This window comes from Nematolebias whitei, chromosome 23 (genome assembly GCF_014905685.2).
Source record: "Nematolebias whitei isolate Nwh7 chromosome 23, NemWhi1, whole genome shotgun sequence".
NCBI classification, from domain to species: domain Eukaryota; kingdom Metazoa; phylum Chordata; class Actinopteri; order Cyprinodontiformes; family Rivulidae; genus Nematolebias; species Nematolebias whitei.
The window spans coordinates 12,110,014-12,133,487 of NC_056520.1; the positions used below are offsets into that span (position 1 = coordinate 12,110,014).

Below are 23,474 nucleotides of genomic sequence, written 5' to 3' on the forward strand. Positions count from 1 at the left end.
ATTTAGTTTTATGAATAGTTCATGAATCGGTCACTTTAACAGCCTACAAGCTCACTCTACTGTTTATTGCATTATATTTTGCACTACTGTTATGATCAACTCGTCCTGTTTATTCTTTATTCTTTATTCTGGTAATTCTGGTATTGTCATTTCCACTTAATCACCTCATCAGTACATAACTGTGACTCTATATAGAACCGGTATGCACACCTTCACTTTACTAAGTTTCTCAGGTTTATACTTTATATTGCACTATTGTTTACTCTGGCCTTGCACATCCATTATCTACCTCTCATCATGTTATTGTCTTCAGTCAGCGTCCCTTTGTCTCCTGTTAGTCACTATTGAGCACGTTGCATCAGAGGTCCTGCTGCTGTTCACTTTTATATTTTTTTATATTTTTTTATATAACTAGTTGTGTTAGTTTATTTTTGCTAATGTTGTTGTTTGCTGCAATTTGAGTAGGAGTGTAACGCAATTTCAATTTCTATGTATGTCCTGTACATATGCAGAATTGACAATAAAAATCAATCAATCAATCAATCAAAAGAGTGTCAGATAGAGTGATAGGTTTAAAGGTGGAAGTTGAAGGTCTGATATTGAATGTTGTCACTGGTTATGGTTCACAAGTTGGATGAGAGATAAAAGAGTTGGAGAAATTCTGGATGGATCTCTAGATGAAGTGATAGAATATTCCCAGGGAGGAGTGGTAATCAGAGCAGACCTGAATGGACATGTTGGTGAAGGAAACAGAGGGAATGAGGAAGTGATGGGTAGTTTTGGTGTCAAGGAAAGGAACCAGGAAGGCCAGATTGTGGTGAAACTTGCCTAAAGAATGGTGTAGTAAACACCTATTTCCAAAAGAGGTAGGAACATAGGGTGACTATAAGAGTGGAGGCAGGAGTACACAAATTACATTCTTTTGTAGTAGTGGTAACCTAAGCAGGGGAGAGCATGTTCAGACAACATTGAATGATAGTGTGCTAGATAACTGTTCTGGTGAAAAGGAGAAGAAAAGTAAAATCATAGAATAAGACCAAATGATGGAAGTTTAGGAAGGACAAATATAGCAAGGAGTTCAGAGAGACGTTATTAAAGGCTCTGGGTGGTAATAAGAACTTCCAGATGACTGGGCAACTTCAGCAACAGGAGTTAGAGAGACAGGTAGGAAGGTACTTGGTGTGCCATCTTGACAGATAAAAGTTGATAAGGAAACTTGGTGGTAGAGTGGGGAAGTGCAAGAATTTAAGCAGAAAAAGAAATTAGCCAAGAAGAAATGGGACTGTAAGATGACTGAAGAGAAGAGACAGGAATATAAGATACAACATAAAACAAAGAGGGAGGTAGCAAAGGCAAGAAATAAGGCATATAAGTTCTACAAGAGGTTGGACACTAAGGAGAGAAAATGGATTGTATCAACTGGTGAGACAGAAGGATCAGACTGGAAAGGATGTGCAGAAGGTTAGGCATGTTAAAGATAGAAATGGTAATATTCTAAAAAGTGAGAAGACCATGATGGGAAGATGGAAGGAGCACGTTGTGGAGCTAATAAATGAATAGAATGAATGGGAAAGAAGAGTAGAGGTCATATAAATGGTGGACCAAGAAGTAGAAAAGATTGGTGAGGATGAAGTTTGGAAAGTTTTTTAAGAAAATGAAGTTGCACTTAATGTATCTGTATTTGAGAGTCATATTCAACAAAGGTTGCACAGGAGATAACAATATTGCTTGAGACAGCGCATAGTTGTTTAAAACAATGTTTTTGTCATTTCTTCTACACAAAAACACCGACTAGCTAAGAATCTCTGTGTAAATCTGTTGGTTAAATGTATTTTCAACACTCAGAAATCATCAGAAATAGAGACAATATGTCATTGGGTTTGACATCTGTCAAAATATAACCTCTGCAGCTCCTCCTACCTCCTTCTTCTTCTGGTGGGGTATTATGTTCACCTCCTCATGACCTCTTCTTTCTGGTGGAAACTATTTTCTCATACCACTTCCTTACTCTCCTGGCAAGTCATCACGGTCTCCTCCTACCCTTCTTCCCTATGTTTTGTGCTATCAGGTCTCCTCTTCCTGTCCTCCTCTTCCACGTGGAGAAGAATTATTTTCTCATCCTCTCAACCTTCTTCCCTATGTTGGGGATTACTTAACCTTCTTCATGACCTTTTGGGAGTTCTCCTCCTTCCGCTCTCCTCTTACACATGGAAAGGAATTATTTTATCCTCCTCCCAACATTCTTCCCTTTGTTGGGGCTATCACAATCTCCTTTACCCTACCTCTTTCCCTACCTTGGGGGCTGTCACGGTCTCCTCCCAACATCCTCTCCCAGTTAACAAGTGCTCATGGGTTCCTCCTAATCTCATCTTCCACCTGGCAAGGAATTATGTTCTCCTCCTCGTGAGGAATTTTGTGTTCCTCCTCCCAACCTTTTCTCCTTCCTTGGAGGTGGGGAGAGACAATGGTCTCCCCATCGCAACCTCCTCTTTCACCTGTCAAGGATTTATGTCTCCTCCTTCCACAGTCCTTCTCCACCTGACAAGGAATTATGTTCTCCTCCTGCGCTCTTTTTTCACCTGGCGAGGATTTACCAGTATCATCTCCTCATCTTCTCTCCAACCTAGGGGCTTTAATTTTCTCCTTCCAATTTCCTCTGCCACTAGGCAAAAAAAAAATATATTCACCTCTTCCTAAACTTTCTTCCTTACCTTGGGGGCTATGAGTCTTCTCATCCCAACCTCATCTCCCTTTTAGGGAGCCTTCATGATCTCTTCTCAATTCCCCCAATTGGCGAGACCACACAGGCTCCCCTCTTCCAACATTGCTCTTGATCAGAACTCTTTTTTTGCACTTCCTCACCCACTGTATTTGCTTAGACATTTTAAATGGGAAGATGGGTTAATGTTGGGGAAAAAAAATCAAAATACCACACGTTCAACATCTAGTGGAGGCAGGTTGAAACCATATGGTTTGGAGGACGCAGCTTTGTCGTTAAAACAACCACCACCAATTCAGTTATGTGACGGTGTTGCTCAAGACTTTCAAGATCTCATGAACACTAGTCTCAATAAAAATGACAAAGATTTATACCTATTCAGCCATGCTGATGATGATGCTCTTCATTATGATTATGTTTATTTTTTTCATCTTAATAATTTTAGTTCATAGGTCGGATAAATCAGATCTGACCTAAAGTTAAACTTTAAATGTTCAGATAAGACTTTAGAACCATGGTCAACATTTGTCTTTGTGGCAATGACGAAGATTTACAATCATGCAGCTATGCTGATGATGCTGCTCTTAATGATAAATATTTAGGATGACCTTGAGGGCTATATCATGAAGTCCATATACTTTTAGTACTTAAAACTACTAATGGTTCTCTTATTCCCTATTCAATAAGAGATCCAGACCTACAGAATTTCCTTGAACTTTAAAAGGTTTGTTCTTTTGGATCTCCTTGAACTTTCAAAGGTTTTACTGTACTACTACCTTTAGTCAGATTAATCCTAGTCCTGATTCTAGTCAAATTATTTAGTTTAAATATATTTCAGTTTTAAAAAACCTTATTTCTACATTCATTTTTTTCTCTCCAGGGTTCTTTAGAATTTAATCCTCCATCTTTTGATTGTTCATTTAGATCCAGGTTCCTTGGCTCCTACATAATCTGTTCCTAATGTTAACATAAAAAACGGCAGCACGATGGCTCAGTGGTTAGCACTGTTGCCTCACAGCAAGAAGGTCCTGGGTTCAACCCCCAGTTGGACCTGGGGTCGTTTTGTGTGGAGTTTGCATGTTCTTCTCATGCTTGCGTGGGTTTTTTCCGGGTACTCCGGTTTCCTCCCACAGATCAAAAACATGCATGTGAGGCAGCCTTCAAGCCCGGGTCTACCTTGCAAAAGAGATTTGTGATCTCAGTGGGATTTGCCTGGTTAAATAAAGGTTAATAAATAAATAAACATAAAACCTTTGACCCTTCGACATTTACTTTCCTGTAGTACCCATTTATAGTCCACATATGGACAGTTTCCTGTTATACCAACACAAGGAAGGTGAGTATTTTTGACTCACCCCTGTGACAGTGACACCTGGATGTTGTAGCACGGCAGCAGCGGTCGATCAGAAAGCTCAAACTCAAACACTTCCCTCCTAGCACGATGTTCCTCATCCATGTCATCTTCTTCATTCTCCTCATCTTCTTCTGGTCCCGGTGGGTCAGCCAGAATGTTATAGACTCCCACTTCAGTCATAGTCTCTGAAAGAGCAACAAAACATAATTATTCAAATGACTGGTTATTTTCTGTACTAGTTCTTTCAGTCTGACATTTTTTCTGGTCTAGTTCTTCAGGTCCAGTCTTTGTGGGCCTACTTTAGCTCTGGTTTCATAGCACCAGTCCAGATCTTTGTTGGCCTAATTTGTTAATAGAATATCTCATGAAGTAGTGTAATGTTTCTTTAGCCCGAGTTCTTCTAGTCCTAATTTGTCCATTCCTGGTTTCATGAAGATAATTCATTGCTATTTTCTGCTTCCTTGCTTGCCCTCATCCACACACTGATTTTTAAACTTATTTTGGTGGTTAAATATTGACTTGTTAAATGTTTTTCCATTTTGTTTTAGTTTGATAAATAATAAAAATGGTGGACTCTTTCCTTTGTATAAAGCGCTCAGATTAGGGTTCAACCATGATACTTATTGCTGCTTTTCTTTTCATCTGTTTGTCTTCAATAATGGCAGATGGAAGCAAAGTCCTTTGATTTATTGTTCTTTTTTTCCAGCCTTCCTGCTTTCTTTTCCTGAGGACATCAGTGCGGTGTTTGTGTGTGAACTAACCGCATGCCGAGCTGCCGTAAAACTCCCAGTAGATGCCTGGGTCGCCCTCCGACCTTCCCTGGATGTCAGACAGATAGTCTGCAGGCAGAAAGAGCCACAGAGTTAAAGCCGATCAAAGAGCCGACCAATCAGAGAGGATGAAGGCAGCGAGCTGAAAACAGTGGAGCCACACACGGTGAAATATGTGGTGAAGAAGATGAGTGTTTGTGTTCAGACGGTGCCGACTCGCCGCCGTGGCGCTCTGCACTGAGGAGACGGATGCTGGCAGGAGTGTGTGTGTGTGTTTGTCAGTAAGCTGTTCTGGGATTCAGCAGCCAAGCCTCATTAAACTCCTCTGGAGAGAGCGAAGGGAGGAGGAGATGGAGAGAACAAATACAGGCAGGGAATGGTAATCAGACAGGCTGCCGAGTACACACATACACACACACAAACACATACACACAGATACGTTCAACTCCTTGTTGATTCGAACACTTTTCTTTCACAATATTTGATCATTTTTTAGTAAGTTTTTTCCTAAAACTTAGTGCTTCATCTATTGGTTTTTATAGTCATGTTTTTATACTATTTTGTATAAAATTAGAATAAATGGTTTGTTGGGGCTGGTTGAGAGGAATGGCCTCTGATTTGAACCGGAGCGGTGCTCTGTTGTTGGACTTCTGTACTTGTCACAGTTTTTCCTTCACAAACACCATGTATGAACATGAGGATGTCCACAAATGCACCAGGGCACCCTGGGCCGCAGATCGACGATAGACTTTGTAGTTGTGTCGTCTGATCTGCAGCTGGATGTTTCAAACACTTGGGGGAAAAAAGGAGCTGAGCTATCAACTGATCACCCACTGGTGGTGAGTTGGAACAGATGGCGGGGAAAGATGTTGGGCAGGCCAGATAGACCTTCAAGTGTACTGAGGGTTTGCTGGGAATGTCTGGCAAAAGATCACATCAGATGGAACTTCAACCATATCCCAGCGAAGGTGGGGAACAGAGTCAGAATGGATTGTTGTCAAGGAGGCAGTCTTGAGCTGTGGCTTCAAGGTTGTCAGTGCCTCTTGCAAAGACCATCCTTGAACCCAGTGGTGGACACACTGGATGAGGGAGAGTATCAAGCTGAAGAAGTCCTATTAGGCCATGTTAGCTGTTAGGACTCAGGAGGAAGCTGAGGGATATCGGCAGGCTAAGCAGGCTGCATCCCTGGCTGTTGCTAAGGCTTGGATGTGGAAGAAGTTCAGTGAAGTCTTGAATAGAGACTTTTGAATAGCTCAGAGTAGATTCTGGCAAACCATCAGGCAGCTGAGGTGAAGAAAGCAGCACTTTACCAACACTGTGTTTAGTGGGCATGGTGTGCTGTTGACTTCAACCAGTGATGTTCTCGGAAGGTGAAACAAATACTTTTTGGACCTTCTCAACCCCACCAGCATGTCTTGTATGGAGGAATCTGAGTTGGGGTACACTGTTGGGGTGCTCCATGAGTATGGGATTGGGGTCCATTGCTACAGGCCATTCAGTTCCTATACAAGTGGTGTGAGTTTGGTTTGCATTGCCAGCAGTAAGTCAAACCCCTTCAGGGTGGGAGTCAGACACTGCCAGTACTGCTAGCCAGAGCTGTGCATTGTTACCAATTCTGTTCATAACATTTATAAACAGAATTCCTCACTGCAGCCAGGGACACAGGGAGTCCGGTTTGGTGACCTCAGGATTCCATTTCTGCTATTTGTGGATGATGGGAGTCCTATTGGCATCATTGTGCTGTGATCAGCAGCTCTCACCACAGTGGTTCACAAATCTAAGGCCATGGTCATCATTCAGAAATGGCTGAATTGCCCTCTCCAGTTTTGGAGTGAGATACTGCCTCAAGTGGAAGAGCACAAGCATCTCAAAGTTTTGTTCATGAGTAAGGGAAGAATGGAATATGAGATTTATAGACAGATTGGTGCTGCTTCCACAGTATTGCAGTTTCTTTGCAGGTCTGTTTTGATGAAGGGGAAGGTGAGCTGCAAGGCGAATCTTGCTGTTTATCGGTTGGTCTACGTTCCTACCCACACCTATGGTTATGAACTTTGGGTAATGACTGAAAGAACATCATTACATATACCAGTGATCCAATGAGTTTTCTCCAAAGGATGGCTGGATGTTCAATTAGAGATAAGGTGAGAAGATCAGTTATCTAGAAAAAATTCATAGTAGAGCCACTGCTCCTCCAAATTGAGAGGAACACGTTGAGGTGGTTCAGGCAACTGGAACTGGATGCCTCCCTAGTGAGGTTTTACGGGCATGTCCGAATGAAGTTCCTGGGGAAGACCCACGACACGCTGGAGAGACTATGTCTCTCAGCTTGCCTGGGAACTCCTTGGTATCCTCACAGAAGGGCTGGAAAAAGAGGCTGTGGAAAGAATTGTCTGGGCCTCCTTGCTCAATCTGCTGCCCCTGAGATCCAGCTCCCAAACAAGTGGAAGATAATGGATGGATCAATGGAATGAACTGCAATGTACTCCTGGAAAATAATTGGAGATAATCTGATTCTAATTGAGTTTAGTTAATTATTTATCAGAAAAAAAATTGAGTGAAACTATAATTTTTGTCTTGAATTAATTCAAACCTTTTTGAAATGACATACAGATTTAAAATACTATATAATAGACTTTATTTGGGCTGTATTTATGAACTGAATGAAACTATAATTAAATTAACTGTACAATTTTTACTTGATAAAAGTGGAATTAATTAATTAAAATTAACTGCATTGAATTAGATTGTAGGCAGCACGGTGGCGCAACTGGTAGAGCTGCTGCCTCTCAGCGAGCAGGTCCTTGGTTCAAACCCCGGTCCAGGGGCCTTTCTGGGTGGAGTTTGCATGTTCTCTCCGTGCATGCGTGGGTTTTCTCCGGGTACTCCGGTTTCCTCCCACAGTCCAAAAACATGCATGTTAGGCTGATTGGTAACTCTAAATTGTCCCTAGGTGTGACTGAGAGAGTGAATGTTTGTTTGTCTCGTTTGTCTCTATGTGGCCCTGTGATGGACTTGCGACCCGTCCAGGGTGTACCCCGCCCCTCGCACAGTGATTGCTGGACATGGGCACCAGCGACCCCCGTGACCCAAAAATGGAATAAGCGGGTAAAGAAAATGGATGGATGGATGGATGGAATTAGATTGTTTGAGCAAACTGAAATAAATAACCTGAATAACTGGAACTTGCTCCACTAAACTATAAGTGAATTATTGTACTGGCTTTGTTAGAAGCCGGGTCAGGCTCAGCCTGAATGAGCAACATAGGTTTGCCGTCCTGTGGGTCCACCACCTGCGGGAGGGGCCATACGAGTCGGGTGCATGACTCCATGGGCAGTGGCCAAAGGCAGCAGTATTGGTGCTTTTTACCTTGGCTTACCAAAGCTGGCTCTTGGAACATGGAACGTAACCTCTCTGGCGGGGAAGGAGATATAGTTGGGCTCACCTCGATGCACAACATGGGCTCTGGAACCAATCTCCTTGAGAGGGGTTGGACATTATTCCACTCTAGAGTTTCCTATGGTGAGAGGTGCCAACTTGGTGTGGGTCTACTCTTAGCCCCCCAATTTGGTGCTTGTGTGTTTGAGTTTTTCCCAGTAGATGAGAGGGTAGCTTCCTTGTGGTTGGGGGATGGGCTTTGACAGTTGTTTTTGCCTACATGCTGTTACAACGGGAGCTGGATACAACGTGAGCTGGATGCGGGCCATGGGACACTTCAGCTAGCAGCTGCTAGCTGTGGGCCTTAGGCCTCCTCCCGGACTCAGGACCTGCCTCCAGCCCACGCTGGCCCATGGCTAGCAGCAGCTAACTGCAGTGGCCCGTGGCCAGCATCCAGCTCCCATTGTAACAGTGCCAAATGACAGTTCAGAGTATCCAGCATTTTTGGAGTCCTTGGTGGGGGTGCTGGAAGGTGCGCCAGTTGGGGACTCCTTTATTCTGCTGGGGCACTTCAATGCCCACGTAGGTAATGACAGTGTGACCTGAAGGGACGTGATTGGGAGGAACGTCCTCTTTGATCTGAATCAGAGAGGTTTTCTGTTGTTGCACTTCTGTGCTAGTCATGGTTTGTTCATCATGAACACATGACTTCTTCTGGGTGGGAGTTGTACTTTACCAGAGCTGCCCATTGTCACTGACTCTGTTCATAACTTTTATGGACAGAATTTCCTGGTGTAACCAAAGGGTGGAAGGAGTCCTGTGTAGTGACCTTAGGATTCGATTTCTGCTATTTGCGGATGATGTGGTCCTGTTGGCTTCATCGTGCCATAGTCTTTAACTCTCACTGCAGCAGTTCACAGCAGAGTGTGAAGTGGCTGTGATGAGAATCAGCATCTTCAAATTTGAGAACATGGTCTTCAGAAATCCTCATGTGGCCGAGATGGGGTAGAGGTAGGGCAGCCAACTGGGGACAAAAAAGTTGCGGTTTGACTCCCAGCCATTCCCACATGTCGTGGTGTCTCTGAGCACGATGCCCAATCCCCAATTGCACCCCGGGCACCTACATGGCTGCCCACTACTCCACCTGAGTGTATCTCACGTGATGGGATAAATGAAGAGAACCAATTTCACCATTGTATGGGAACATACAATGATGACAATCTCAGACTTCCCCTTCCCCCTGGTAGATTGCTCTCTTCGGGTTGAGGGTGAGGCTCTTTCTCAAGTGGAGTTCAAGTATCTAGGGGTTTTGTTCAAGAGTGAGGGAAGAATGGAGCGTGAGATTGACAGACGGATTGGTGCAGTGTCTGCCGTATTGCGGACTATGTGCCAGTCCATTGTGGTGAAGAGGGAGATGAGCTGTAAGGCAAAGCTCTCTTTTTACCGGTTGGTCTACATTCCTACCCTCACCTATGGCCACAAACTCTGGGTAGTGACCAAAAGAACAAGATTGCGGATACAGGCGATTGAAATGAGTTTCCTCCACAGAGTAGCTGGATGCTCCCTCAGAGATAGGGTGAGAAGTATGACTGTGCATACTGACATTGTCACATTGTAAAGTTTGCAGATGATACAGCGGTGGTGGGATACATCACAAACAACGATGAGTCCAGCTAGGAGATGGAAACCCTGGAGAGCTGGTGCAAGGAGAATATCCTTCACATCAATGTGAAGAAGATGAAGGAGATGGCCGTGGACTTCAAAGGAAAAAAAAAACATAGGAGGATCTACAGTGGAAGTGGTCTCCAATATCAGCAGAGGAAAAAAGTACTTGTATACATTTTTATAGTGTTTATTTCAAATTCCTACAATATTTCTACAATATCTTAATAACAACTCTTACCTTCCAGAAATGTTTCCATGGCTGCGCTGTGTGTCATGCTGATTGGTCCTCGCCCAGAGTAGGTGGTCAAGGTAGGATCAGCACCGCAGGCCAGCATGAATCGTACCACATCCAGGTGGTCATTTTCCACTGCATCATGAAGTGGCCTGATCAGAATACAGAGATGAGTAAAGTCATAAACACTAACTTAAAGTTATAGGATAGCCCACTCTTCATGGTGGTGGGGAATAATCTAATTGTGAGTGTGTGTGTGTGTGTGTGTGTTAGAAAATGAAACTCTCTGAAAATAACCATTGGCTGTACATCAAAAACTGATTACATTTTGGAGTCAATCAAATTCAAAATGACTAACATAGTTGATCAACCTTTGTTTAAAACTTTGGCATGCAAAATAGCAAACAATATGAATTTCCTTGAAAAAAAAATCTAAATTTTAAGGGTAAGTCTTTATACATTGGAACAAAATGCAGTCATTTGTTATTGTATTGTAAAAGCCCTTTAAGTTAAAAACAAAGTCCTGAATGCAAGCCAATAATTCAATATTTGACATTTTCCTAAAGACAATCGTCTTTATGCAGGCAACACAATGTATTATACAATCATAAAATGTAATGAAATTACAAAAATGATCAAAAATATTATATTTTGTAGTTGACATATATGTAGCACCCACTCTCTTGCAGAATTATTTTTTTAATACAAAAAGGAACCAAATTACAAAAGTGTGCAGTTACACAAATTATACAATTATATATATATATATATATATATATATATATATATATATTCCCTCGCTACTTCGCGGTTCATTTATCGTGGACTCGCTCTATTGCGATTTTTCAAAATAAGATTGAACATGACACACGATTGGCTGATTGATGGATGAGCCGCACGATTGGCATGGACTTTTAATTTAAAATAAATTATTTTAAATGATTTAGCACCCGCTGCACATTTGTGAGCTGCAGAAAAAGCTTCCTTCTGCACCACTACTTACTACTTGCACTATCCCTATTGTGGTTTTTCACTTATCGCGGGTCTTCAGGGTATGGATCCCCCATAATAAACGAGGGACTACTGTATATATACATATATATGTGTGTGTGTGTGTGTGTGTGTGTGTGTGAGAGTGAGTGAGTGAGTGAGTGAGTGAGAGAGAGAGTATGTGTGCAGTCATAATCATAATATAATTTAGTGTATCTCACACAATAAATCCACATCAAACCACAGATTTTAGTACTGTAATACCACAGCCTGTCTGAGACAGAACGTACCTGGTTCCGTCCTGAGCACTGCAGTTGACGTCGGCACCGTAGTTGATCAAGTGGCGTACAATACCCAGCCAGCCACGAGAGCAGGCCTCATGCAGGGCACAGTACCCAGCATGGTCTCTGTGGTTGACATCACAAAGACGCCGTTCCAAACAGTACAGAACCACATCCTGGAAACGAGAAAAAAAACACTGTGAGACCAGAACGCCTTAACTGTCCAGAAAAAGATCACGAGAATGACCCAAAAGTCAGAGAAACAACTTTGTCACCACCTCAGTACAACTTCAAGTCTTAAGGAATCTCATCTACGATTATACGGTTTCAACATGAATCCACTGTCTCCCTTTGCTACAAGTTATAGTCAGTAATCAGGGACTAAAAATTATGGGACATTTGCATATAAACACGGTATGTTTAAGTTGCAGTCTAAAATATTTTGTACTTATGTCTGTGCATATTGCACTAACATTGCACAAATGTGCTAAATCATCAGCGTCATGTAGCAAAAATGTAAAAAAAAATATCCTGCAATATTTCAAAAGCCTCCTTGATAGCCTCAATAAAGTCCTCAGATAGTCTTAAGGATGTCTTGTGATAGTCTCAAGAACATCCTGTGGTAATTTCAAGCATGTCTTGCAACTGTCAAGAACATGTTGCAACAGTCTCAACATTGCCTTTTGATAGTCTCAAGAATGCCTTGCAATAGTCATAAGAGCTTCTTGTGATAGTCTTGAAATTTTTCTGCAATAATCTCATGAACTTCCTAGGATAGTCTCATGAAGGTCCTGTGATAATAATATGTCAAAATTATGATTTATTTGTAATTGCAACTATCATCCAACCATTGTGTGACTGTAATGCCGCATTGGGGCAAAGGTTTTGCACGAAAGTCGTGAAATCTGGAATGTATGAATATGGGCCCCGATCCCCTTCCAACAATCATTCCTCTTGTGTAAGACATGATTTGAGATTCTCATTTTTGTCCCTGATCAGTAACGATACCGTTGTCGCCGTCTTATACAGTGTCCATCACTTTTATCAGCTTCTGTTTTCCAGGTCAAGGGAAACTGGGGAACTCTTTCCAGCAGTCACTGGGAGAGGCAAGGTACACCCTGAACAGGTCTCCAGTTTATTACAGGGACACAGAGACAAAAAAAACAAAAAAACATTCACACTCTCACACACACTTATGGACAATTTGGAGTTACCAGTTGACCTAACCTACATATTTCTGGTCTGTGGAAGGAAACTGGAGTACCTGGAAAGACCTGTAAAGGCAGAACATGCAAATGCCACAGAGACGAGCCTGGAGGGGAACCTGGAACCTTCTTGCTGAGAGGGGACAGTTCTAACCACTGTGCCGCCGTGCCACTCACAATTTTTATATATTGCTTGATTTTCATACGTGACTTGAAGAAACAAAATTTGAGAAGCTTTTGAAAAGGGTTTGTTCCATTTAAGTAACAATTGAACTTTCTCAAAATTCTTGTGACAGAACCCTTGAAATTATTTCAAGACATTTTGGAAACTCCCTCGTGAATGTCATTCACTATTTAAAAGCACAATAAGATGCATCCTTAAAGAGTGAAGACACATCCCTTTACTTGTCATCAGGACTGCAAGACGAAGAAGAACAAAAGACTGAACATTCACGTTCAGAGGAAAGACACAACCAGCCTGAATGGTTTTCCGACAGAACATGGTCCCGTTTCTGGGTTTAAAGGGTTAAACACGTCTCACAAGACAATGAAGAAGCTCTGCAGGTGAAGAACGGTTCCACCTTCAGACCAAAAACATAATGAAACCTCCCTCTGTTCCTTTGCTGCTCTCTGAAAACTGATTGCAGCAGCAAAAGTGTGCGTGCGCGCGCGCAACGTACGTGCAGTGATGGATGACGGCTTCATTAGCAAACTGAGCTCGTTAGCTTCACCGCTGCACCTCAACGAGAGAGCGAGGCCAACACTCGTGGGTCCTGACAGGAGCTGTCGCACCATGCATGAAGTATTCATATCACACGTGTGTGTGTGTGTGTGTTTTCTGTCTCCACTTGATCTTAGACGTTTGTTGAATTCTAACTCGGGACTCGGCAGGACTTTAGTGATGATGATGATGGCAAAAGGAGCACCAAAACGAAGCCCCTTCAACTTGTATCCATGTCAATTTATTATAAAATATTTACAACTTGAGATGTATTGGTTGTGGTATTTATTACCCATGGTCATTTAAAAATATTGTACTTGTATTTTCATACAGTTGTTAACTTTTCATTCAACCTTCATTTATACAGGTTAATCCCATTGAGCCTCGGGGACTCGTTTACTAGAGAGACCTGATTTTATTAAAGAGTGATGACAACAGTGGACAATTATAAAGGATGCATACAAATTGAGAATATCAAGTGAAAATAAAATGGTATTTAAAAAAACCCAGCTAGGTTGTAAAGCGGTATAGAAAACTAAAAAGAGGAACATGTCTGCTATGTTTTTTCCCAGGAACTTAACAAATGTTTGAAACCACTTAGTGAGGTCAAGGTCGAGAGCTTCAGATCTATATCAGTTTCCAGGAAACAGGAGCGGAGTAGGAGAAGGCCCTTTTGCCAAGTTCAGTCCTCACTGAGTGGACACTGCAGGTAATAATGTCCTGAGAGAGCACGTAGTAAGCCAATAGCATGCCTAATGGGCTCTTCAAGGTACGCCCACAACAAACAGAGGAACAAGCTTGGGAATTTTGTTAGCAGACCTAAAGTTGATGAAACCTAATTTAGCAGAAGCTAATTCAGCTAAAGGTTTCCAAAGTTAGCGAAAATGCTAATTCGCTAAACGAAAACTTAGTTCCGCTTTTACTGTAGCTGTTATAAGATTCATTCATTCAACCTTTATTTATACAGGTTAATCCCATCGAGCCTCAGGGATTCATTTACAAGAGAGACCTGAATTTTAACAAAGAGTGACGACAACCGTAGACGACAAAGACAATAATAGATATCATAAAGGATGCGTACAAATAGAGATTTTTTTTTAACAAGTGAAAATAAAATGGTATTTAAAAGAAAATGTAACAAAAAAAAAAAACAACAACCCAGTGTAGAAAACTAAAAAACAAGAACATGTCTGTATTGGTTTGCCAGGAACTTAACAGATATCTTGAGAGGTCAAGGTCGAGAACTTCAGCTCTTTTTGCAAGATATTCCAGTGTATTACCAAAGTTTTTCTAGTTTTAGCATTTAACTATCTGTACTGTTGGTTTTAAACTTCTATTTTAATAATTTTAGCTTTTAGCTAAGTTCAGCTTATTTAGCTTTGTGGTCCTGTTTTGATCATTTTAGCTTTTAGCTATTAGAAAACATGCAACTCATTTTAGCTATTAGCTCCTGTTCTTGTGATTTTAGCTCTTTGATACTGTTCTGCTAGAGGTATTTTTTAACAGCTGTTTTTTTTTTTTAGCAAATTAGCGGAACTGTGCCCACCACGAAGTTTCAGTAAAATCTGTCCAAAACAGAGGACCAAGGAATGAGCTGAGGGTGTGGCTCAAACATTTGTTTTTCATCTGAAGCAACAAGTTAAAGTTCGAGAGAAAATTTTGAATAAGATGAAAAAAATGAAGATACGTATTTAAGGGGCCCAAACTGAAATCTGCATCGTAACAAAGTTAATTACAGAATGTAACCACGTGTGCGTTTGTTTCTTGTTACCTCGTATCCAAGCCGGGCGGCACGCTGCAGCAGTGTCTCTCCAGCGTTTTTATTCACGATGAGCCGGCGCACCTCTGGAGGAATGGGCCGAGCTGAGTGAGGGGTTTGAGGAGAGGAGGGGCGCTTGTCTGGTGAGTCGGATATGTCAGACGGAGACACCTGAGTGTGGTGGGTAGAAAAAGACAATCGATCACCATTTCAATAAAAGATTTAAAACATTCTCACAGCAAGCAAACCTAAAGGGTCTTATTTTTGTGGTTACTTGGTGTTTTCCGTGTTCAGTACAGCAAATAAAGTCTTGGTTTTAACTGGTGTTTGTAGGGGTTTAACTCCAGTTTCAGACTGGTTTTGCAATGAATTATTGTCTAGTTTCAGGCTTGAGTTTTGATGTGGTTTGGAAGTACTTTGAATAGGTATTAGCTTGAATATTACTTTGAATTAGATTAAAGCATGTGTCTTTTTGGTGCCAGATTACTTCGGACTTGGGACGAGGGTATTCTTTTGGTTTTGAAATTTATTTTTGCTATATTTAGACTTTCATGCTGGACATGAAATGTTTTGGACTTTGGTTTTTGCCTGGTTTTAACTGAATCGCCACTTTTATTTTTTTTCTCACAGGGTTTACAATGACTTTGTGCAGAAATGACTCAAACATGGCCTTGAATGGGTTTGACAATATTTTTTAATTTGGTTTTTGACTCATTTTGGACACATTTTTTATGGGATTGGTTTCATATTTAGAGTGTTGGACTGTTTAAAATTACATCTTTGACCCATTTTGAACTTGGTTTGGTAAATACCAGGCATGTAGCAGCTAAATACTTGATAAGTGGCATGTAAGTACCAAGTAAGTACCTGGTATGTACCCTTTAAGTACAGATAGGTACATAGAGATTAGTTAATAAATAAGTACACAGCAGATAAGTACTAAAATAAAAAAAAAACAAGTAATTTAATAATTATTTACCCTGGCAGGACAGATTATGATTTTGTTATTTTATTTACAAGCGTGGCTGGACAAAAGGCAAAGATTCTTTAAGGAGAGAGATAAAAGGGGAGGAAAACAACACAAGAATATAAAAATAAATACAAAAAAGTCCAAATGCTACATTAAGTAAATGTGTTAAAGATGTTTACAGGAATGCTAATAAAATACACAAACCAAAGCAATAATTTATGCATTAATAATGTTGAGCAGCAAAATTGCATATCTGGCAGGTAGATACCATGTATGTAATCAGGTACAAACCCAACACCAACCAGGTAAATAGCCAGTAAGTACTAAGTAGGTACCAGGTACATACTAGAGCTGTCATTTCTAACCCAAGCCCTAAGCCTGGCCCCACCCCACCCGAATTCGGGGCGAGCCGGGCCATGATAATGTGTTGGATGAGTGGGTCGGGTCGATGTCGGGCTTTTAATTGGGTCAGGATCAGCCGTGATCCAATTATATGATAACATGGCCTGCCATACAATCACCAACCACACACGGCCATTTCACCGCGAGATAACCGGCCTTGATAGAGGTAAAAAGTTCAGTTAAGTTTCAGATGGGACTGTACTGCCAGAAAGCGATCCATCGCCCAAATGGGCGTTCATTCAGCCGCCGCACTCAGCAGACGCGCGCGACCGATGACCCGAACAGGTGAGATCCCAAAGCAGATGTGTCAGAGCAGGGTCCGTGTCTGAATAAATCAGAATGCAGGCAGAAACAGGGTTTAAATGCTCTTTTACGGCCATGAAAGGACAAACACCCCCCCATGAGACGATCTTCTGCCCCATTCAGCCACGCGTCTCCGACCGTTAATAACCAATTAAAAATGTTGGGTTTTTTCCAGGTTCGGACCTGTAATTACTGTTAATTCGTCGGGTCGAGTGGGATTTGGAAATGATAACTGCGGGCTGGGTCGGATCAGATTTTTTTGGGCCTGAATGCAACTCTAGTACATACCCGTCTGAATATGGTGTTGCCATCTTAAGCCTGTTTTTAGTCTGTGGGTGCCTCCTAAGCTCAAGTGACTGCAGATTCAGAACTGCCTGGATTCTGTCTTTCATTAAAAACATACAGTATTTAAAAGTCAGATGTCTTAGCTAGACCTGCAAACTGTCCAGGGTGTACCTTGCCTCTCCCACAATGCCCACTGGAGATGGGCACCAGCTCCCCAGCGACTCGTAAAGCAGAAAGTAGATAAAGAAAATGAACGAATGGATGGACAGACGTATAGATAGATGGATGTCTTTGCTACTTTAGTGTCATCTATGGAGACAAACTAGACTTTCAGTGACTAATCCATCACCTTTGACACAACTACAACACAGGCAGCATACAAGTTTCAACAGCAGGAAACATTTTAGAGTTAATTATTTTAACATAAGTGTTTATTAGTAGTTGATAGACACTCATTGCTTCAAATGACAGGCTCTCTACAGCTTCATGAGACATCTATGATAAGAGCTTTAAGGTTCAGAAGTACCTTGCTCAGTGGCCCTGGAGGCAGAGGCCAGTCTGAATATCAGCAACATTTAAACTTCAAATAATTTAATTATTGAAATATTTTATTTGCAGTTTGAAAGTAGGTAAAGAGGAACAAAGCTGCGCTGCTGCACTACAGACGCCACGGTAACAGACTCCGCCTCTCGGCATTTAGACAGTGTGTGTGTTGTGTGTGTGTGTGTTCACGGATCTGTCAAACAAAACCGCTCGCTGCCACGCATCGGCAAACAGGAAGCGAGCTCTGCCCCGGAGGTGTGTGTTTGTGTGTTTTCTCAAACGAGGAGGAGGATTGGATGAAGAGTGTGCGGTGTGTTTGTGTGTCCTCGCTGCCTGGAGGAAATCTCTGGTGCAGCAGCTGTCAAAACCACACAAACGCCACACACACACACACAAGCATACGCAATGAAAGCACACACTGAAAACGCACACATCCAACCATCCATCCATCCACGTTTTAACTCCAATCAAGACATTTCCAACAATGAACAGAAATGAAAAACAGAGGACACTTGAGCTGCCTTCTGGGTAAAAACGTCCCGACTTTGGATTTGTTTCAGTCTCGTGGGACCTGTCCACGTGTCCTGATCCGAGCCTGGTCTGGACTTGTTTTTTTTTTAGAATAGTATTATAATAATCCCTCACGACTTCACGGTTCGTTTTTCGCGGACTCGCTCAATTTTGGTTTGTTTAAGTACTGTACATGTGCATATTATACAGTGTATATATATATATTTAAAAGGGCTGCCATTTTGTAGTTTTCTTTCATTATGCCTTCACTGTTTTGCCAGTCTAAAGAACTACGTTACCCAGAAGCCATCAGTTCACTTCCCAGAAGTCAACAGTGCTTCCAACCTCTGCTCGCTGCAAACGGAGGGCAAGTTTTGCAACCAAAGTCAGAAATAACAATAATAAGCTCACAGGACTGGCAGGAGGAAAGTAAAATAATTCTGAAGCCGAACTCATCCTTCAAGTTGGATCTTCACTGCTGAGTAGCTGCAGATGATCTGGACTCAGTGTGACCCAGATGCTGGGAGCTGCAGGGAACAGACTGCTGCAGGCTTCCGCCTGGTTCTGGTCACGCAGAGCTGGTCCAGACTGGGCCAGAGGTGGTGGATTAAATCCTGGGCAGCCTTGCTCCTGGAGCAGCAGCGTTGGGCTTCAGTCTTGCTGCACTGCGACCTTTTTCATCTATCGGGTCAGACCGGAACCGAGCCACTCCTGCTCTGCAGAGCCCTTGTAAGTAAAACTTTGTAGCTCCTGTACATATAAGTACTGTATGTTGTTCACATTAGTTGGTTTAAGAGTCTAGAAGACTGATTTGTGGGCTTCATTGCTGCAGGATAGGTCTGCAGAAACTAAGTTGGAATAGAACAGAGTTGGACCGGAACCAGAGCTGTTGCTGTTCTGCAGAGCTAGTAAGTAAAATTTAATAACTCATGTTGTTAAAATGACGTGCATTTAGGAGTTTAGAACAAATGTGTCAAACTCAAGGCCCAGGGGCCAAATGTGGCCCTCATTGACATCTTATCTGGCCCCCAAGATGATATGTGAAATGTAAAGTACTTCTATTTCTTGAATATTTTAGTAATCTTTGATTATGATGTCAAAAGCACAACAGAGATCATCAAATGAGACCAATCAAACTCTTGTTGAGGAACATGTGACCAAGAAAAGATGCTGGGTATCTGATTTGAGTTAATGTAGATTCTGAAATTGGCCCTTAGTTCAAAAAAGGTTTTAATTTTGGCCCCTTTTGTTAGTGAGTTTGGCACCCCTAGTTTAGAGTATTCCAAGAGAGTGGGAAGGGTTTCTAAAGCCTTAATATAAAGTTTACTGTACTTGAACTTGGACTACTCTATCCCTACTTCGCGGTTTTTCACTTATCGCGGGGCTTCAGGGTACGGATCACCCCGCGATAAACGAGGGACTACCGTAATACCCTTGTCTGGACTTGGCTGGTGAAACAGTGGTTTTACACATACTTTGACACTGTTTTTGCATTCGACTTGGACTTATTTTGGTTCTCTTAGAGGTTTTATACCTGAACTTGTATCAGACACCTTGGCGCTGAGACTCGGAACTGTTTGTGTTTAGGATCTTGTAGGTTTTAGAAAAAAAGACGCGTCTAGCAGTTCTAAATTTAAAATATTTAAAATTTGATTATAGGTGAGAAAACAGGATGAAGTATTGGTGTTAAAACTTTCCATCCTGTTTGAATCGACTCTTTCATAGCTTTAATTAAATTAGTGAAGGAAGGTCGGCGCGTTCCCCTCCAGTTTGTTTCAGCTTCATTCTGCCTTCAGTAATGGTGCACCAGAGCAAATGTGACTGGATATCAAGGATGAAACTAAGCGCTCTCGCCCACCTTCATCCCCCAGGAGGTCTTGTGGGTGTCTGAGTCACTGTGAGTCACAACTTTCTTGAATTTACATGTTTGCCTTAGACTAGACCGAAAAAAGAATCAGCTGAGGCTCGATTTCTCCAAACGTGGGTGTATAAGATTTTTTTTAATTTTTGTCAGAATCAAATCTTGTTATTTTTAACTAATTAAATTGTGAAAGAATAAAACAGCGACGCTTCATTCTTCCAAGCTCTCTGCACTGAAGAATTATACTAATTATGAGAGAAAGTGTTATTATATGCAGACGACCCTCTTCTCTTCTCTTCCTCACAGATTTATTTAGAGCTCCCAGCCCAGAAGATTCCCACTGATCATGAAATAAAATTTCATTATATGTAGATGACTTCCTTCTCTTCCTCACAGCTCCATAAAGAGCTCCCAGCCCAGAGGAATCATACTTATCAGGAAATAAAAAAATGGTATTATATGTATATGACTAGAGATACACTGATCTGATACAAATATTGGTATCGGTACAGACATAAAAAAAAATAATTCTTGATCGGGTATCGTGACAATGTGACTGATCCATAAGGACAGGAGCTGATTTCTCTTTATTTTAAATATCTGTCAACCAAGTTAGTGAAGCTATTGTTTTTTCCTCTTATTTCAGCTCCTTTACTATTTATTTTACATTATTTTTAAAATTCCTGAACCATTTGAAAGGTATGTTGAAGTTTATTCTTTCATGTTTGACCAAAGTTGTCAACCTATTGTTTTTGTCAGTTTCAGTGTCTTTATTATTACTTATTTTACGTTGGATGTAATACTCATAATTGCACTGACTGAACAAATTAAAGTTGTGTTGTTTTTAAATGTTTGTGAAGCCTGTGAAGCTGGTATGTTTAAGTGTGCTATACTGGTGCAATTTCCAATAAATTTGTAATTCAGTGCATTTACCGTTTAAAAAACAACTATTTTAAGATAATTCAGCACTGTTTTTCTGTATCGGATCGGTATCGCCTGATACTAAACATCAGATATTGGTATTGGAAATGAAAAAAGTGGATTGGCGCATCCCTATATACGACCTCATTCTCTTACAGCCAAAAGCATCAGTGAAAAAAACAACTGACCTTCCCACGTATCTCCTCATCATCACATCCTTCCTCATCTCTCTCTTCCTCCTTGGCTGTGTTCTCTGTGTGCTTCGTCTTGAAGGGACATTTGCCTTTTGGCTTATTGAGGTTGTCGTCATGGCAATGGGACAGATGAGGATTAGTTGAGCAGGAAGTGGGATGAACAGAAGGAAAAGTGGAGTCCTTGAAGTGCTCACTCAGCTTCTGGTGTTTATCCTGGAGGCTGGGAGCTGGTAGTCTAGGGGCGGAGCTTATCGACTGCTGAGATGGATGGGTACTAGTGGGTGGAGCCACATGAAAAACTAAGAAAAAACACAAAACAGCAAGGAATTGGCTTGTAGGTCAACATATAAGTTTGTTGTGAATTAAGAGTACAACAAATAAAATGAAAATAAAGTTAACAAAATGTGAAAGACAGTGAACATCACTACAGATAAGCAGTTGAGTTTTAAGACCAAACATCTGTGTGAAAACATCTGAAATGATTCTGAATCTGCTGGTTGTGTCAAACAGATAGGAGAGGCAGCAGCTAGACAACGTTACTGCTCTGTGTCATAAACCTTGCAATAAAAATAAGTTGGCTGATTTAAACGTTACCCAACGTAATTTAAATCCATTTTTCAATAGGCAGACATTTATTTTTGACTTGTAAATACAAATACAGACTCAAATTTATGCTTAGAGAAGACTCTGGGGCAGACATGGAGCTCAACATTTTTATGGAATAAAGTCAGATTGATTTTCATCAACAAGTTGTTCATAAAAATCTAATAAAAAAGCCAAAAAACAAACATAAAATAGTTGGATTGATCATCAACGCTGTCAGATTTTACAGGCTATACTTAGAACTCTGAACAAAAAAATGATGTCTTTGACATTTTTTTTATTTTTTATTTTTCTTCTTATTTCGGCTGCGCCACAACAAACTAACTTGCAAAAAGACTTGGCAATTGTTTTTACGCCGGATGCCATTCCTGACACAACCACAGACCACCGAGCTACCACAGCCCTCTGTGTGGAGCAGGAGCTGCTATCTAGGGTGCCCAGGGGAGCAGAAGGTGGGGGTTAAGGGTCTTGCTCAAGGGCCCAGAGCGGGGCTAGTGTGGGTGGAGGTAGGTGTTTCACCTTTCCCACCCACATTTTGATGTTGTTGATCCGGGAAGTTGCACCAGCGACCTTCTGATCACTGGTCCGCCTTTTTTAACCTCTGCACCACCACTCCATCACACAATTAATCTACACATTTACACACATATACATATATACACACACACACACACACATACCCACACACACACGCATTTACACACACATGTATACAGTAGTCCCTCACTACTTCGCGGTTCGTTTTTCGCAGACTAGCTCTATCACGGTTTTTCAAACCAAGATTGGACATGACACACAATTGGCTGATTGATGGATGAGCCGCATGATTGGCATGGATTTGTAAAAAAATTTATATAAATTGTTTAAAATTATTTAGCTCCTGCTGCACATTTGTGCAGCCCATACTGCAGGAGAAGCTTCCTTCTGCAGCTGATCAGCTGATCTCCCCTCTGCAGCGGAGAAGTGGGCGTGGCCGAGAGTGCTAGCAGATGGCTGGGTGCAGCAGAGGCAGAAAGCTGAAATCATGACATTCTGCACTCTTTTCGAACGTTTAGAAACATTGTTTAGAATATTGCAAGAGTGTGGGAAGGGTTTAAAACACCATTGTATATATAATAATAATAATGATAATAATAATAATGTTACACATTGTCAGCACTGTATGTTTCCATACAATGGCGAAATTAGTCTCTGCATTTAACTCATCCACCACCAGGTGGTGCAGTGGGCAGCTATTGAAAGCACCCGGGGGGCATTTTGGGGATGAGGTGTGCTGCCCAGAGACACCCCAAGGTGTGCAATGACCGGGGATCGAACTTGGGACTTTCGGGTCCCGAGCCACACATATATATATATATATAAAATCAGCTAATACATTTTAAAATCAAGAACAATCTAAACAACTAAAATGTCTAATTATTAATCACCAGAAAAGTTAAAAACACCTACAAAAAGCTGGTCAACTTTTCTACTCAAAGTACATTTAATGTTGTTTGGATCAATACTTTGCAAAAAGCACAAAGAACTTTGATTAAAAACAAGCAGTTAGGAACAACTCACGCTTTTTGACTTTAAAGCAGAGTTTGCAGATGTTTTTCTACAACATCTATCAAACCTATTGATTTTTCCAGAAATTTAGTCACGATGAATTTGTCTGTTAATTTAAAGTCTGTTCTCAGCTTGGACTGAGAGAAAACCTCTTAATGTTTACACTTATCAGGATGTTAATCTGCACCAACACAATCATAAACTCTTCATCCAACAATCGAGCCGACGTCCGTCTGAAGATAAAACACAAAGAGGAACAAAGG

The 23,474-nt window shown here is 41.3% G+C and overlaps 1 protein-coding gene across 1 annotated transcript in view; it reads right to left on the bottom strand.

The window, feature by feature from the left end:
• LOC119429044 overlaps positions 1–16,459 on the bottom strand; it is a 22,004-nt gene extending 5,545 nt beyond the window's left edge. The window contains exons 1-6 of the mRNA XM_037696761.1: positions 16,430–16,459; positions 15,084–15,242; positions 11,396–11,562; positions 10,122–10,267; positions 4,835–4,912; positions 4,075–4,258 (exon numbers count right to left, since the gene is read on the bottom strand). Of these exons, the coding sequence (XP_037552689.1) occupies positions 4,075–4,258; positions 4,835–4,912; positions 10,122–10,267; positions 11,396–11,562; positions 15,084–15,242; positions 16,430–16,459 (764 nt within the window). The remainder of the gene's footprint in view (positions 1–4,074; positions 4,259–4,834; positions 4,913–10,121; positions 10,268–11,395; positions 11,563–15,083; positions 15,243–16,429) is intronic.
• Between the last annotated feature and the right edge of the window lie 7,015 nt (positions 16,460–23,474).